At 42.9% G+C, this 18,525-nt stretch overlaps 1 protein-coding gene and 1 non-coding gene across 6 annotated transcripts in view; one reads left to right on the top strand and one right to left on the bottom strand.

Annotated features, from left to right (window-relative positions):
• The window catches only part of znf608 (zinc finger protein 608), a 38,191-nt gene that overhangs the window by 17,394 nt on the left and 2,272 nt on the right, over positions 1-18,525 (top strand). For 3 of the 5 annotated variants that reach the window (XM_088336672.1, XM_088336671.1, XM_088336669.1), the window contains exons 4-9: positions 252-2,535; positions 4,904-5,330; positions 7,752-7,801; positions 7,879-8,029; positions 10,103-10,159; positions 15,667-16,470. In XM_088336672.1, the coding sequence (XP_088192798.1) occupies positions 252-2,535; positions 4,904-5,330; positions 7,752-7,801; positions 7,879-8,029; positions 10,103-10,159; positions 15,667-15,689 (2,992 nt within the window). In that variant the 3' untranslated portion in view covers positions 15,690-16,470. Of the gene's footprint in view, positions 1-251; positions 2,536-4,903; positions 5,331-7,751; positions 7,802-7,878; positions 8,030-10,102; positions 10,160-15,666; positions 16,471-18,525 lie in introns of those variants that run through there. The other 2 variants (XR_015850557.1, XM_088336670.1) reach the window with 2 other exon arrangements.
• trnat-cgu (transfer RNA threonine (anticodon CGU)) lies at positions 11,366-11,438 on the bottom strand. The gene has a single exon. It is a non-coding gene; the product is annotated as a tRNA-Thr (tRNA).

Below are 18,525 nucleotides of genomic sequence, written 5' to 3'. Positions count from 1 at the left end.
AGAAGTGTGTTTTAAATAGTGAAATGAATGGAAGGATTTGCTATTTCGTTTTTAGATTGGTTGAATGGTACACGGGAAGGTAAAAGTTGAAAGGTAGGTAGGTTGGTAGGCAGGGAAACTAGTGCATAGAAATTGCGCAAATATGCTGCAGTTGGATGCGACAAGTAGGTTGGGTAGTTAGGTAGATAGTAAAGGTAGAGAGGCCCTTTCCATTTATTGATTATTTTGTGTTTTTCCCCATGTTTCATCAGGTTCTGTGAGTCTCCATCCAGTGATCCAGAAAAGCCGGGTGGGCGTGGCCGTGGGAAAAGGCTGCGTCTGTCTTTGGCAGAGAGGCCCTGCGGTGACGCGGCAACGTCTGCCAAAATACGAAGCCTACCACAACACCGGAGCCGGGGCGGCGGCATTTCAGCCTCGGCGGTACACAGCAAAGGTCGACGAGGAAGTTTAAAACTCTTCAGTAACTGCAGAGCCTCCGCGCCGTTTTTCACCACTGAGGAAACTAAACCTGCTGGCCGATCCTCCGTGCTCCCGTCTGGCAAGCGGAAGAATAAACTGCCTGCCAATTTGGACCTCAGTCTAGTTTCTTCAGTGGACATTAAAAATGGTAACGGGAAAAGGATAAGAGCAAAATCCCGCAGTGCCCCGTGCACACCGCAGGGAAAGTCAGACCCCTCTTTCCTGGACCCAGGAGGAGGATGCGCTTCCTTACCCCCACCGATCCTTATCGATTGCCCCCATCCCAATTGCACCAAGAGATACAAGCACATCAACGGGCTGCGCTACCACCAGACACACGCCCACTTGGAGTCAGAAGAACAGAGTGAGGAAAGGTTGTCAGATTGCGAGGAAGCAATTTATGACATCGCCGAGTCTAATAACGGCCCCTCGTCCAAAAAACCTGCCCCTTTGTACAGGGTGACCACGGTGGGCTCTGCTAAAAACCGGCGGCTGCTACTCAGCACTAAAACCCGGAGGAGCTCCCTTCTAAAAGACGGTCTGATGGACGACCTCAGCAACCTGCCCATCATTTCCAACATGACGGTAGTACTAGAAAACTGCATGGTGCCGGACCGGAACGCGAGCGTAGAAATGCCTAAACTGGAAGCTGAAGGTTTGATTGACAAGAAAATCCTTTGTGAGAAGAGCAAAAAAGCAAATAACAAGGTAGAAAAGCTATCTAAGTCGCGGTCCAATCGGCCGATTGCTCCAGCTCCCACACCTCCCAAGCTCGTCGCCATACCAAACGTGACGTATCCCAACGACGTCGCCGCCTCACAGCAGCCCTCACCTTTGCCAGCCGTGGGCCTGACCAGCAAAAATTCATCTTTGAAACCAATCAAGCCTAAGCTTAGCATGGCTGATGAACCTAGCCTGGTCAATGCCACACTCCTAACCTGCAAGGAGACCCGCAAGAAAGAGAAGAGACGGCTCAAGGACAAACACAACCGGGACACGGCCGTTCGGACAGCAAACAGTGACGCTGTCAAAATGGAAGAAGTTTCTCCGAAAGTCAACACAAAGGAGATTCCGGGGAGCCTCTTGAAAGAACACCTGAGTAAGCAAGACGTGATAAATGGTCTTGGCGAAAGCCAAGAGAGCCGGATGGCGAGTATCCGCGCAGAGGCCGACAAGGTCTACACCTTTTCGGACAATGCTCCCAGTCCCTCCATTGGAAGTTCTTCACGTATGGACGTTCCCGGCGGTCCTTTGCTCCTCAGTGAAAGCAAGGACAACAGCCCTGCTTACTCTGACATTTCAGATGCGGGGGATGACGGCGTTTCCTCTGAAAGTCGCATGGATGGCCTCAGATCTAAGTCTGGTTCCTCTGTACTTTCTGAAGCCAACTCTAATGCTAACCATAGTAATGCCATTAAAACGCCCCCCCAGGTGCCTCCACCATCATCTACAAAAGAACCCCTGTCTCCTTATTACCACAGCTTTGAGCCATACTACCTTCAAGGTTCCGTGCAGGCGGACAGGCAGAACTTCTACCACAAAGTTTCCTGTCAAGATCTTAAAAGCAAAGATCGAAAGGAGGAGGCTAAAGATGAAGACAGAGTCTCCATCCAAGAGTTTGTGGACTGTAAAAAAGCTGACGGGCCTGCGGCGACGTCTCAACTGCAGCTTGCCATGAGTCAGACCCAGACCGCCTTAGCCCAGTCGCTGTATTATGGACAGTACTCTCGAGGACTCTTAATGGATCAGAAACTCCTTCTGGCGTCCAAATGCTGCGAGCAGAAACAACGTCCTGAGCGAGGGCCGGCTGGGCGAGACGTAGACGGAGACGTTAGACTCCCCGGCGGAGCTAAAGTTCCGGAAGGTGCTAAAGGCTGCTGTCCCAAAGCCATCCTCTCTTACTTGGAGGAGAGGGGGGAAAGAGGGCTGGGTTTGAAAGTGGATCAGCACCACATCGCCACCAAAGACTGCGAGGACATCAAGTCACCATCCTCCTCCTCCTCCTCTTCTTCATCCTCGTCCCACCACATACCCAACCCTCAGACAGATCTGGACTCAAACGTTTCCTATTCCAGTGTAAGTTTTTCCATCTGTCTCTAACCGCCGTCCATACTGTGGTGGTGCTTTCACGAGCGATCGATCATCCATTGTGCACAGACGCTCATGCTCAGCCTGAGGCATGCTAGCCCGCCTGGCGTTTTGTCGCACGTGGCTCGTGGTAACATGTGAATGTCAACGCGCAACTTTTCTAAATGTTGCTATGTGCTGCTTGTACAGATTCTTAAGCGTCCGTCCAAGTTCACCAATCTGCGCCCGCCATCATCCTCCATGCAAGCAGAGCTTCTGAAAGGTGGTCTCTGATCACGCAGCGTTTCTTCTATAGACCCTTCCATACTGTTTGTATACAATGGGAGCCTGGATACTTCCAGGGGAGGCAAAAAAACAGCTTAATTGGTCTGAAATGCGGACATAGACATAAAAAGCCTTGATTGGGAAGACTAGGTAAATTCTTTAGAGTCCGAAACACATGACGTTCTTGGCTAGTTCCTCCGTAATGAAGAAATTTTTCGGCCTGAGTTGGGCGATATGATCTTAAATTGACAAACACTTAAAAGACCCTGTGTGTATTGTATAGCGATTATAGGCAAAAGTGTGTAAATATTTTATACGGCGTTAAACTCCTCTTGAGGTTGACACACTTCGCCCTCTGTGAATGCTGGAATGACAATTTTACGGAGTTAGCTTGTCTTAGTGAGACTTTTAGCACTTGTTTAATGGCTAATTATGTTCTACAGCTGTGATCGTCCTTGAGTCCCATCATTAAGGCATCAACCATTTGTCATCTTCTAATTTGCTATGACATGCTTTTACCAAACTATTTGTCGCTATTTCCCCTTGCAGCCACTCATGTTAGCCACTTGACTTTGGGTTATGGCTTTTTGCTAGCCGGTTTTGTTGTTGTTCGGTTCTCCAGGTAAATAAAACTTCTTTCGGTGTCACTCGCCTTCCACAGCTGGTCATGCAATGTCCCTAACTTCAGTCATAATTTCTGGTTTGCTCTCTCAAGCTTCTATTAGCCTATTTAGTAGATTTTCTCACTTAATGCAGACGTTAGAAGTTAGCCACGAGATTGCTACAGGTTTGGGCCCCCTTAGTGTGACTTCTTTGAATGCACATGCATCGAACTCACCTTATGATATGCAGACCGCTAGTGGTGAATTATTACACGCTGTCCCTTTTGTGTGATTAAGTTTAAAAACGAAACAAATCTTAAATCTTCTGTTGGTCCCAATATTTTCTATTAATAAATTTTAAGAATTCGATTTTGCTCATATTTTTGATGACAGTGCCCTGCTAGCTTCACCAATGCTGGTCGCATTATTGATTAGCATTGTTAAAAACCTCTTTTGTGGCTAACATCCTTATAATAATAATAATAATAATAATAATAATAATTTCCTTGTATTGTCATTCTGTGTAACAATGTACACAGAACGAAATGTCGATTGCACCTGACCCGTTGTAGCGAGCCGATGCAGCCGCAGCCAACAGAGGGCGCCGCCGACCACTTTTTAAGTCTTAGGAATGACTCGGCCGGGGCGCGAACCACCGACCTCCCAGTCTCAAAGCGGGCGCCTTACCATCTAGGCTACTGAGCTGGTATACCAGCTAGGTTCCAGCTGCCAGTAGCAAATGCAATGTTGTGGCAGTAAGCCTAAAATGTCTGCGTTCCTTTATAGTTTAACATGAAAAGGTAATGGTCAGAAATGTTCAAACTGGTCAAAGAAACATTTTTTTGCTAAAATCATTAAGTAGTTGGCTTATTTTTTACCAGCTAGGTTCAAGGACGTGGCCTCCAGCAGCTAATGCTAACGTTGTGGCAGCTAGCTTAAAATAATGATCAGAAATTTGAGTATTAGTCTGAAAAACTTGTTTAATGAAGAGTTGTGATACAATAGTGATGTTAACTTTTAAAAATCCTATTTTGTTTCCTTTGTATCCATATCTTTTGGTTATGAACCTGACCTTATGTCACATCCTTGAAAACTTTACCCTATTAAACATCTTTAGACTGACATATGTCACCCAATCCAATGATTAATTGTGGTCATTTCCCAGTTTTTTCAAAGGCTTTGCTTTTTTTCAAATAAGAGTTTTTTTTGGTATTAGGGCGATTGGAGCTATTGCCACCTGGAAGTATGAGTGACGTTATCCTGAAACGGTCTATAGTAGCCCCTCAGCAGCGGTGGGCTGAAGCTGCCAAAACCAGAACATGCTCCTAAAACGTAGATGTCAGTTGGACCTCAAAGAAGGTCTTTGGTGTTTGATTCAGCTCCTGGAGAAGAATTTGGACTGACCTCAAACGACTCCCGCCCACCACTGTTAAAGCGATTGACAGGGGAAACACTGGCACCGGCACCAACACTTGTCCCCATCGATTTAGCCCCCAGACGGCTCCGTGTGGCCTCACCGCCTGGCTCGCAGCAAATTCTCAGAGCTGCAGAGTCCACCCGAGGAGGCGGCGGACGAGGGCAATGCAGAGAGGTGGGGGGTTACCCCTGACACAGCCGGGCCCAAAGCCACCTCGGCGGGAGGCGGCATCTCTCGCAACGCTAGGAAACTCCAGGGCCCACGCAACCCGCCGCCCCCTGGTGACCCGGATGACTCGGACGGGATTCAGGAAGAACCCATGGTGATCCTGTCCGGGGAGTCTCAGAGTGCCCGGGTGGCGGTATCTCCTCCAATGACCCCCCAGCAACCCTACATGCAGTACCAGCATTCCTCATACCCGCCGCCCTACCTGGCCATGTGTGAGAGCGGCGGAGGCTCCTACAGGGGGGCGTCACCCACCCTGGTTCACAGCTATCCAGGTCAGGAATAACACTCCACACATCTGCTCGTGTTTTTTAGGACCATGCTTTTCCCGTTTTTCAACTGTTTGTACTAGCAATTGCGTCGGAAGTAAGGTGTCACAATGCATTGATTTTTGGGGCCTAATACTTTTTAACTGTTTTTAAAAAGATAGATAGATTGATACTTTATTCATCCTCGTAGGGAAATTCACACTTCCAGCAGTATCCTTGTGTTGAAAATAAAATAATAATAAAATAAAAGAAATATGCGTTTTTTATTGAGTTTTCAACGATATTCCATATAAAAATAAATATTAAATCAATATTAAAGTTAAATAAAAATAAATATATTTAAAAAAAAAATATATAAAACTAAAATCCCAACCCAAATAAACTCAAAACACAGACAAAAGAGCAGCCCAACGTCATATGTGGAAAACGTAGTACTGTATTCTTAACTAGGAATGTGCTGCGGTGGATGAATTAATATGGCCTAGAGGTAAAACCTGAAATTCCGCCAAAATCACACCTCCTCCTCCCAAGTCCTTACAAATAAAATAGAAAAAGCAGGGTTTGCTTCGGGCTCGGTCCCTCAAATAAAGGTTATTGGTCAGGTCGGGTTACTTTCTTACCTCTAATCTGGCCTGCCATCATTTTCTGAGTATGTCAAAAATAGCAAGTCTCTAAGTCATTTTTATCAAAAGTTATGATTTGTTTTCATTAATTGCAAACCAAATGTTGTCTCCGACTGCTAGATGTGATTGTGTTTGTGTGGCGTAGTGAGCTAGCTCATGTTAAAATAAACCAGTTTACACATTCAATACCAAACATTAGAAGTTTTTTCCCCACTGTTGGTGAATAAATATGTTTTATTTTTTTTTAAACATCCATTGTCGTCCGTAATTATTAGATGCAAGGTAGGTTACTAATGTAGGATAAATACATAACATAACTGAAAAAAACTGTTTGATTCACTAGTGCACTGTCAAAATGGCTGACTATCTTTTGTATAAGGAGGGTGGGCTATGACAAAAACAAATCGAGGGGTAGTGGAAAATTCCCTACTTCACAGTAGCCCGTTGTCTAAACCCGGTCTAGCAAGTACTGATAAAACTCAAGGCTTTCCGACTGCAAACTAAAAACACCTCTTGAAACAATGTAGGGACTGAATAACAACTGAATCAATGGGTGTATTACGAGGTCAAGTAGTTATATCAAGACATACCTAATTACACTCAAAAGATTGATTTTGTCAAGCACTAGAACAGGATCAGGACCCAAACGCATGACGTTCTCACACAAGCCTTTTATTTTACGGGAAATGGGGAGTCATGCACGTTAGAAAGCGGTCTGGCATAGAAAGACAGGAAGCCAGAGACCGACGAGATCGATTCCAATTGCCCGAGTTGATATTGGACAGAGGGGTGGATACCGGACCGAAAAAAATAAATAAACAGAACAACTAGACAGAAACGAAAACTGGCGAAAATAATAAACAGGACAAAAATAGACGGAAACAAAACTGGAAACCAAAATTAACCAGGACAAAATAAACGGGAACAATACCGGACAGGAAATACCAACAGGAACAGGACTGAGTCGTGATTAAGGGCTATACATATAAACGACTTGACTGAGGTTTTGAGTTTTTCCTTCCCCTCATGTAGGTTTTAGATCAGGGGATGGTGTAATGATAGTCTGTAGTCTGTAACAGTCTCTGGTCTTTACAGACCTTTGAGACTCCTTGTGATTAAGGGCTATACATATAAACGTGACTTTTATAAGGTTTTGAGTTTTTCCTTCCCCTCATGTAGGTTTTAGATCAGGGGATGGTGTAATGATAGTCTGTAGTCTGTAACAGTCTCTGGTCTTTACAGACCTTTGAGACTCCTTGTGATTAAGGGCTATACATATAAACATGAATTGACTGAGGTTTTAAGTTTTCCCTTCCCCTCATGTAGGTTTTAGATCAAGGGATGGTGTAATAATAGTGTAGTCTGTAACAGTCTGTGGTCTTTACAGACCTTTGAGACTCCTTGTGATTAAGGGCTGTACACATAAACATGACTTGACTGAGGTTTTGAGTTTTCCCTTGCCCTCATGTTGGTCTTAGATCAAGGGATGGTTTCATAATAGTCTCTAGTCTGTAACAGTCTCTGGTCTGTACAGACCTTTGAGACTCCTTGTGATTAAGGGCTATACATATAAACATGACTTGACTGAGGTTTTTAGTTTTCCCTTGGCCTTATGTAGGTCCTAGATCAGGGGATGGTGTAATAATAGTCTGTAGCTCGCAATAGTCTGTGGTCTGTACAGACCTTTGAGACTCCTTGTGATTAAGGGCGTCACAAATTTCTGTAGGGAAGATGACTTTTTCATTAAAATCATTTCTCATTTAAATAATGGGATGTAAAACAGTCTTTGAATATGTCCCTTAAGGTTTCCACTATCCTTTATACGGCAAGACGGCAGGTCGAGAGGAATCTGAGGTGAGATATTTGGGTTTCTTTTCATGCTTTTTCACCTTACCGTTGAAAAATGAAGAGTAATACGTGTTTTTGTGCAGCCTGACGAGAAAGGTTCCCCTGAGGTGGAGCGTGAAGTGGACAGAAGCGAGCGAGGCCACGTGACTTTGGGCCGACACCTGCACACGCATCATCACACGCACCTTGGACTTACGTACAACCTGGTGGCAGGACAGTATGACATCTACCCGGGTACGCACAAGCTACGGTTGTATTTTTTTGCTAACACGATGAGAATGATATTGAATTACACTATTGGATGGGTGTATTTTCTACTGCAATCCCTTGTTTTTTCACGGTGTTTGAATTCCTAAAAGGATGAGATCAATGTTCCCTCTAAGCTACGTGTGTGCACAGTTGCTTACTGTCTAGACCTCCTCAGCATACAAGAAGAGCTATCCTGTGCATGAAAATCCAGGCTCAAGATTGCAAAAATTAATTTTGGAGCAAATTTGGCCAGAACTACAGTGCATGCAGGCAAAAAAACAACACAAATTCCCTCTGCAATGTTCTAAGCGCGGTATTTCGAAGTCAATATCAGCACGAGATCGAAGAAATGAAAGCAAGCGTGCATGCAGGCAAAAACACAACGCAAATTCCCTCTGCAATGTTCTAAGTGGGGTAGCATGGCGGCGCAGTGGTTAGCGTGTGTGCGGCACAGTTCTGAGGTCATTAGATCGAACCTCCTGCGTGGAGTTTGCATGTTCTCTCTGTGCTTGCGTGGGTTTCCTCCAGGTACTCCGGTTTCCTCCCACATTCCAGTAACATGCATGTAAGTTCAAATTGTCCCTAGGTGTGAATGAGCGAATGAGTTGTCTGTCTTTGTGTGCCCTGCGACTGGCTGGCAACCAGTTCAGGGTGTCCCCTGCCCACTGCCCAAAGGTGGCTCGGCTGGGCTGAGGATAAGCGGTGCAGATAATTGATGGATGGATGTTCTAAGCGCGGTATTTCGAAGTCAATATCAGCACGAGATTGAAGAAATGAAAGCAAGCGTGAATACAGGCAAAGAAACAATGCAAATTCCCTTTGCAATGTTGTAAGCGCGGTATTTCAAAGCCAATGCCAGCACGAGATTGAAGAAATGAAAACAAGCGTGTATGCAGGCAAAAAACAACGCAAATTCCCCCTGCAATGTTTTAAGCGCGGTATTTCGAAGTCAATGTCAGCACGAAATCGAAGAAATGAAAGTAAGTGTGCATGCAGGCAAAAAAACAACCCAAATTCCCTCTGCAATGTTCTAAGTGCGGTATTTCGAAGTCAATGTCAGCACGAGATTGAAGAAATGAAAGCAAGCGTGCATGCAGGCAAAAAAACAACACAAATTCCCTCTGCAATGTTCTAAGCACGGTATTTCAAAGTCGATGTCAGCACGAGATTGAAGAAACGGTTGGCAGTACACCAGCCTATCACAGTCATGCGCACAGGCAGTCACGTCCACCCATCACAGACACAAACAAGCTTCCCCCCGTGATAGCCTTTGCTGTCTCCTGCAGAACGCAATGTACGAGTCGTTCATATCAATGACAACAAAAACAACTTAATTCAAAATCCGCAAACCAGTGATAACCAAAGAGCTCGGTGGTAAAAGATTACTGTACTTTATTATACATTGAAACCAAAGAACAAACACATTTACAGTCTCAAGCATTAAACAAATAAGAGACAAAAGAAAAGAGAGAAAACTATACAGAGAGAGAAAGAATGGGAAAGAGAGAGTAAAAGAAAGAGAAATGAAGGAAAAGAAAGAAAGAGGGAGAGAAAGTAGGGGATAAGAGAGGCAAAAGGAAAGAGGTAGAGAGACAAGGAAAAGTGATAAAAAGAGAAGGGGGGAGAGAAAGAAAAAGAGAGAGTAGAAAAGAGAAAGAAAAAAAATACAAGGGAGAATTACAAAGAAAAAAAAAGCAAATAGAAGATAGAAATCCTAAAAAAAACGAAAGAAACATTTCAAAAGAGAGATAAAACAGATGAAGAGTGAAAGAGAAAAGGAGAGTGAAACCAAGAGTGAAAAAGAACAAGAGAGAAATAAATTTTAAAAAGTTATCCAGCTACAGTTGCTTTGCAGTAGACACTTTTCAACCTGTGCCTAGTTTTTCTCTTGCGCTTCTCTCGCCGTTGTCTCACAGACCAGATTGAAATCCTTGGCGGGCGTATTCGGCCCGCGGACCACATGTTTATTACAGCTGAATTACTGTATTCCTTTTTTGCACTGCACTGTTTTTGTTTCTTTCAGCGTTTCCTGGCTGATTTGTGTGCTTTATTTTGAAGGTCTAAGTTCCAGGTCTTTGGTATCCGGGCCACAGGTGTCGGCGCGAACTACTGCTGGTAGGTTTCACATACGCTCCAATGTCATCAATTGATCATTTTGTCCATAATGATTACAATTTCAAAAAGAAAGGGAGCTTGAGAGAGGGAGATAAAACAGGAGAGTAAGGGAAAGGAAATAAGAAAAAGAAATAGGAAGAGAAAAGAGGACGGAGACAGAGAGGGAAAGATCAAGATAAAGAGCAAGGGAAACAGAGAGATCAAGAGAAAGGGAAAGAGAGATAAGGAGCAAGGAAAAGAGAAAAATAGACAGAGAGGGATGGTGAGGGAAATAAAGAAAGATAAAAAGAGCTAGGGAGAGCGAATAAGAGAAAACGTGGGAGAAAGGGGGAGGGAGAGAAAGGGAGAGAAAGAGTGAAAGAGAGAGAGGGAGAAAATAAGTGAAAGAGAGAGAGGGAGAGAAAAAGTGAAAGAGTGAGAGAGGGAGAGAAAAAGTGAAAGAGATAAAGAGAAAGAGAGAGAAAGTGAAAGAGAGAGAGAGAGAAAGAGAAACAAAAAAAAGAGCAAAGGAAAGAGAATAAGAGAGGGAGAGAAAGAGAGATCAAAAAGAGCAAGGAAAAGAGAGGGATAAAGAGCGAGGGAAAGAGAAATCAGAAAGAGCAAGGGAAAGAGAGGGATAGAGCGAGGGAAAGAGAAAAAGAGAGCGAGGGAAAGAGAATAAGAGAAAGGGAAAAAAGAGCGATGGGAGGAGAATAAGAGATAAAGAGCAAAGGAAAGAGAATATGAGACAAAGAGAGCGAGGGAAAGAGAATAAGAGAAAAAAAATTAAAAAAAATAGAGAATAGGAGAAAAAGAGAGCGAGGGAAAGAGAATAGGAGAAAAAGAGAGCAGGGTAAAGAAAAGAGAGAGAGAGAATGAGAAAAAGAAAACGAGAGAGAAACAGCGCAAAAGAAAGAGAGAGAGATTAAGGGAAAAAGAGAGAGAGCTATGGAAAGAGAGAGATATAGAGAGTGAGGGAAAGAGAGAGAGAAAAAAAGAGAGACTACAGAATACCGCCTGGCTTTGACCACATCCAGCGGACATATTTAAAAGTGCAGCTCATTTTTCTCTTGTGCCTCTCTTAGTGTTGTCTCACGTGCCAGAATAGAAACCTTGGAGTGCCCCATTTTGTAAAACCTGATCTATACAGAGACTTTTGATTCTTTTCACCCTACCAAGACAATTTAAATTGCTTCATGAAAACAGAACCATTGAACATAGCTGATCAGGCCACAGTGAGATTCGAACTCACGACCCCTGGTTTACGAGACCAGTGCTCTAACCACTGAGCTATGAGGCCATATGAAAAATGACCCACATGAATTGTGTAGATACTAGGGGAAAATATCTGTGAATTGGGTGTATGGATTAAAGTACGTGGAGTTTAAGTGGGAGGAGGTACTGCATTTATTAAAATATAACGCTTTTTTTTTTACCTAAATAAAACCCTCAAAGTTTTTGTGCGCTTTAACACGAGGTTTTACGGTAAATTACCGTAGTTTTGGAATGGTTGATCAGTTGAAAATAATTTCTGAACACAATTGCAAAAAGTAGAACGCAACAAGAATCGAACCCGAGTCCCGGCAGTGAGAGTGTTGTTATCCATCTAAAAGGCATTGGGTTTTATTTTATTATCACACTATTATCACTCACGGTACCAGAGACAAATATGAGGGAATGTAGAAAACAGAACGTGGTCCTGAAAGATATAAACGCAATAAGCACGACAAGTAAAACTGATGAATCGAACTTTGAAGGACATTACTGTATTTTTCTCTCTAAAAGGCAAACCCTCCTAAAATTATATTTTTCATATAAAAGGCGCACTGGACTATAAGGATCAGGCCCGCCAAGGGATTGAATCCGGCCCGCGAGACAACGCTCAGAGAAGCGCAAGAGAAAAACGAGCTGCAGGTTGAAATATGTCCTCTTGATGTTGCCAAAGCCAGGTGCCTCTCACAAAGACACTGTACTTGTATTTCTTTCTCTTTCTTTCTCTCTCTCTCTCTCTATCTTCATTCCTTTTTTCTCTCTTTCTGTCTCTCTCTCTCTCTCTCTCTCTCTCACTTTCACTCTCTGCGTCAGTCTTTTTCTCTTTCTTTGTTGCTCTTTGTCTCTTTCTTTGTCTTTTTAACTTATTTTGCTCTCTTATTCTTTTTTCCCTTTTTCTCTTTTTTCTCTCTCTTGCTTGCTTTCCCATTCTCTCTTTCTCCCCTTCTCGCTTTCTCTTCTTCTTTTCTCTCCTTCTCTCTAACTCTCTTTCTATTTTTCTTTGGATTGCTTTCTCTTTCTTCCCTCCCTCTCTCTATTCCTCTTTTTATCTCATTTGTTTCTCACCTTATCTCATCTTCTCTCTCTCTCTCTCTCTCTCTCTCTCCATCTCTCCCTTCCTCTCTTTCTCTCTTTTTTCTCATTCTCTCTTACTCTCTTTCTATTCTTCTTTGGATTTCTTTCTATTTCTTTCCTCCTCTCTTGCTATTTCTCTTTCTATCTCATTTATTTCTCACATTCTCTGCCCCCCCCTCTCTCCCTCCCTTTCTCTCTTTCTCTCTTTTCTCTCCTTCTCTCCTACTCTCTTTCTATTCTTCTTTGGATTTCTTTCTATTTCTTTCCCCCTCTCTTGCTATTTCTCTTTTTATCTCATTTTTTTCTCACATTTTCTCCCCTTCTCTCTCGCTCTTTCTCTCTCTACCTCTCTCCCCTTCTCTCTTTCTCTCTTTCTTTGTTCCACCCTCTCTCTTTTTCTCTACCTCTCTTTCTTTTATTTCTTTCTCTCTCTTTTTTTCTCTCTCTAATCTACTAGTCCGGCCCCCGAGAGAATGTTCCTTCTATGATGTGGCCCCCGAGTTAAGATGAGTTTGACACCCTTGGTTTATAGCAACCCATCGACACAAAACGATCATAGATAGGAACAGTTCAAAGTAGCACAAGGTATGTGCCAGCAGCAAGATAACAACTTTATCTTAGTAAAGTCAACTCAAAAACTTTAAAGGGACTGGAAAAATTGGTCTTGAAAGTGCTTGAAAAGTGCTTGAATTTGGCCATTAAAAAAAAGTGAAAAGTATAACTAAAGACTTAAAAGCACAACGAGGGAAAGAACTCTGATGTATTTGGTGATGAATCGGATATGGAGTAAATAATTGTAAATGTTAATAGTGTTAATAGTTTATATTGTCATGAAATGATTTTTATCATGGGTGTGTGTACCGTATTTTCCGCACTATAAGGCGCACCTAAAGGCCTTTATTTTTTTCAAAAGCTGACCATGCGCCTTATGATACAGTGCGCCTTATATATGGATCAATATTAAGTCGCAAAGTCTTCCAACTAATGCAACAGCCGCCGACTAGATTTTCCCCCGAACGCCAAGTAGTACGCGGTGTATGCCGGGATTTATTTACCGGCGTTTCATTGGCTAACCAATGTGTCAATCATCATTTGAATCGATTACTATTGGCTAAAGTTATTCGGAGGTCAAGGGGCGGATCCTTTTTATCATTTACAGGCTGGCATTGGCTTGAACGGCAAAACAAAGCCTGCAATTGGCCGAAAAAGATGAATGCGTATAGCACGTGGTTGACGACATACAGAAAGCATTTTTTACTATTCTGTATTTGTAAATATTTTACTCTCCTGGATTTACTACACTCACGGATATAAGAGGACATTGGCTGCACATTATTATGAACACAACGACTTCGGTGAGCTACTCCGGCTATATATTATCCCTGTATCTTGTTTCAGACTGAACTCGATGTTTCTGTGATAAGCGGTGCAGATAATGGATGGACTGGAGTGTCTATTTTGAAATTATACTCAATTCCAAGTGTTTATTGTCATATGCACAGTCAAGTTGCGAGCGAAAAAGAAAATAGAAACTAAGGAATGGTTGGCATTTCTTGAATCCCAAGACTTTAACCTTCCGAATGATATTTGCAACGATGCATTTGAGTGACATGGTACGGACACCGCATCCGCACGTGTTCTCGACACGTATTTGCTTCTTTGCAAGCTTTGGGAATGTTAAGGGGGTAATCAGTTGGACTGAACAATCTGACTGTTTTGTCGACATTCCCATTGTAGCGTCTTATAATCCGGTGCGCCTTATCTATGGAAGATATAGGACCAAAAACTATTTTTTCGGGGTGCGCCCTATAACCCGGTGCGCCTTATAGTGCGGAAAATACAGTACTTAACAACATTTGTCCCTTACAATGATTAGTTGGCCGAGAAGAGACCACGAGAATTTTATCCCGATTTTAATAAAAAAATGAAGTGTGTGTGTTTTACACAAACACAGTATTTCCTCCGCACATTTTAACCCCTGACCCATTTTAATGCCTGATATTTAGTTTAAAATATCACACCAAATTCCACATACGGTAAATTCCGGCCTATAAGCCGCTACTTTTTTCCCAAACTTTCAACCCTGCGGCTTATTCAGTGATGCGGCCAATTTATGTCATTTTTCTAACGGCCGCCAGCGGCGCTCGAGTACAAAAGGTAAGATTTAGACCGGTGGAATATATGCGCCGAGGAAGACTGCAACTTCTTAGCTTGTGCACAAATGATATATGCGTATGCATATCCTCATCATGCAAATTGCAAAAAGAAAGGCACATGACGTAGCTTTCAAGCTAAAAGCAAACGAGCAGTCCGATAAAGAAGGAGACAGAGCTACCGCACGTAAACTTTACTTAGCGAGCGTTATGCTAGCATGTTTTCGAATAAGGGAGCGTGGGACAACGTCTATATGGCAAAGTCTCTTTCCCATACTGAAGGAAGACGACTTTGATGACGTCGGTCATAAGGAGGAAGATGAGGACGGTTTACCGTGATTTTTACAAGTACGGTATGTTTTCTTAACAGAGCTGTTTACTGTGTTGCGAGCGTGTTGCTAGTAGCGTTTTGCTACCCTTTACAGGCACGATTCGGAATGAAAGTTATAATATTATTATTAAAGCTTTGAAAATTCTCTCGGTGTACCGTCTTTCTTTGTAAATATGTGTAACCATGTATAATATGTATTTGCAACTGTATATTTTTGTAATGTATTTATTTTAGAAACTTATTCTGATGTTTTGTACGAGCAAATGAGAAAGAAGGGGCGGGGCAAACGCGGGCTGACGGGAAGTGGAGTAAAGGTGAGACGTGTTTGTGGACGCGGCCGACAATAGTGGGTATATATTTTTCCCACCCTTACCTTTGGAAATATACACTTTTTTCCTTGGATTACTTTCAATGGGCACCCGGACTCTGCAGGTCTGCATTAAATGTTAAGTACCGGCATCATTTTCATTTTGCCGGCTGTGTTTTTTAGACCGTATCGGGTATGGGTTAATTTCGTGTTTGTATTGCGTTTTATCAATGTGGGGCTAATATACAGGTGCGGCTTGTGTATGTACAAAATCGGTTTTCCTCCCGAAATGTGGTGGGTGCGGCTTCTAATCAGGTGCGCTCTATAGTCCAGAATTTACGGTATATTTCAATATGTAATGGCAACCTATTTTTGTTGTATTTTCCCACAGAAAGCGAAGTAAAGAAACAGTGACCCAACCAACTTCACTTCTCACTGGCGCCCCCTGCAGCATCGGAGGTGCTTTGCATTTACGGGAAATGGATTTCACGGGAAGGAAAGTCGTGTACTGGTGTGTTTTTTGACCGAATGTACTCCGTGAGGAAGAAGACGATGCTACGTTTGTACCGCTATATGCTAACCGTACGTGTTGATTGTATCGTCTTTTGTGAGCGTAGCCCCTTTTTTCGAAACGCTGTACATAGCATCCGCCATCATGAATTCCTTGGCATGTGTTCAACACCTCTGGGTGTTTGGGAAGAAGTGGGCAACTATTGGGAAAATACCCTTGACCCCCAGGATACAGTGACCCCGCCTTATGACATTTTTACCTAATGGTGTGAAATAAGATGTTTTGGCCTCCTACATATGGCATTAACAACAAATTATTTTAGCACGTAAGCAACAAGCTAGGCAGTATTTTAGACCCCCAGGATACAGTGACCCCGCCTTACGACATTTTTATTTACTGGTGAGGAACAAGATGTTTTGGCCTCCTAGTTATGCCCCTCCCCCTTTTATATCAACATCAAATTACTTTAGCACGTAAGCAACAAGCTAGGCAGTATTTTAGACCCCCGGGATACAGTGACCCCGCCTTACAACATTTTTAACTAATGGTGTGAAATAAGATGTTTTGGCCTCCAACATAGGGCTTTAACACCCCCCCCCCCCCCTTTTTTTATATCAACATCAAATTACTTTAGCACGTAAGCAACAAGCTAAGCAGTATTTTAGACCCCCAGGATACAGTGACCCCGCCTTACAACATTTTTAACTAATGGTGTGAAATAAGATGTTTTGGCCTCCAACATAGGGCTTTAACACCCCCCCCCTTTTTTTATATCAACATCAAATTACTTTAGCACGTAAGCAACAAGCTAAGCAGTATTTTAGACCCCCAGGATACAGTGACCCCGCCTTACAACATTTTTATCTACTAGTGCGGAACAAGATGTTTTGGCCTCCCAGTTATGCCCCTCCCCCTTTTATATCAACATCAAATTACTTTAGCACGTAAGCAACAAGCTAGGCAGTATTTTAGACCCCCGGGATACAGTGACCCCGCCTTACAACATTTTTAACTAATGGTGTGAAATAAGATGTTTTGGCCTCCAACATAGGGCGCTAACACCCCCCCCCCCCCCTTTTTTTATATCAACATCAAATTACTTTAGCACGTAAGCAACAAGCTAGGCAGTATTTTAGACCCCCATGATACAGTGACCCCGCCTTACGACATTTTTACCTAATGGTGTGAAATAAGATGTTTTGGCTTCCAATACATAGCATTCCCCCCCCCCCCCTTTTATATCAACATCAAATTATTTTAGCACATAAGCAACAAGCTAGGTAGTATTTTAGACACCCAGGATACAGGGACCCCGCCTTACAACATTTTTAACTAATGGTGTGAAATAAGATGTTTTGGCCTCCAACATATGGCATTAACCCCCCCCTTTTTCTTATATCAACAACAAATTGTTTTAGCACGTAAGCAACAAGCTAGGCAGTATTTTAGACCCCCGGGATACAGTGACCCCGCCTTACAACATTTTTAACTGATGGTGTGAAATAAGATGTTTTGGCCTCCAACATATGGCATTAACCCCCCCTTTTTTTATATCAACATCAAATTACTTTAGCACGTAAGCAACAAGCTAAGCAGGATTTTAGAACCCCAGGATACAGTGACCCCGCCTTACGACATTTTTACCTAATGGTGTGAAATAAGATGTTTTGGCTTCCAATACATAGCATTCCCCCCCCCCCCCTTTTTATATCAACATCAAACTATTTTAGCACATAAGCAACAAGCTAGGTAGTATTTTAGACACCCAGGATACAGTGACCCCGCCTTACGACATTTTTATTTACTGGTGAGGAACAAGATGTTTTGGCCTCCTAGTTATGCCCCTCCCCCTTTTATATCAACATCAAATTACTCTAGCACGTAAGCAACAAGCTAGGCAGTATTTTAGACCCCCGGGATACAGTGACCCCGCCTTACAACATATTTAACTAATGGTGTGAAATAAGATGTTTTGGCTTCCAATACATAGCATTCCCCCCCCCCTTTTTATATCAACATCAAATTATTTTAGCACATAAGCAACAAGCTAGGTAGTATTTTAGACACCCAGGATACAGGGACCCCGCCTTACAACATTTTTAACTACTGGTGTGGAACAAGATGTTTTGGCCTCCTAGTTATGCCCCTCCCCCTTTTATATCAACATCAAATTATTTTAGCACATAAGCCTCAAGCTAGGCAGTATTTTAGACCCCCAGGATACAGTGACCCCGCCTTACGACATTTTTACCGAATGGTGTGAAATAAGATGTTCTGGCCCCCTACATATGGCATTAATCACCCCCCCCCCTTTTTTTTTATATCAACATCAAATTACTTTAGCACGTAAGCAACAAGCTAGGCAGTATTTTAGACCCCCAGGATACAGTGACCCCGCCTTACGACATTTTTACCTACTGGTGTGGAAGAAGATGTTTTGGGCCCCTACTTACACTTTTTGTCATCAACAAATCATTTTTAAGCAACAAATTAAGCAGGATTGTAGACCCCTTGGAATACAGTTGACCCCGCCTTATGACGTTTTTACCTTTTAATGTGAAATAAGACCTTTGAACCCCTCTTTACAGTATTTCCCCCCACCTTATGACAACAACAAATTATTTTAGTATACTAATTCGGCAGTATTTCAGACCCCCAGGATACATTGACCCCACCTTACGGCATTTTTACCTAAGGTGGAATCAAGTGTTTTGGCCTCCTAGTTATGGCATTCTTAAC

The sequence above is a fragment of the Urocampus carinirostris genome, chromosome 5, assembly GCF_059441175.1.
Source record: "Urocampus carinirostris isolate Australia breed hairy pipefish chromosome 5, RoL_Ucar_1.0, whole genome shotgun sequence".
NCBI lineage: Eukaryota > Metazoa > Chordata > Actinopteri > Syngnathiformes > Syngnathidae > Urocampus > Urocampus carinirostris.
The sequence above is the reverse complement of the archived record's forward strand: the minus strand, read 5'-3'. Positions and strand labels throughout refer to the sequence as shown.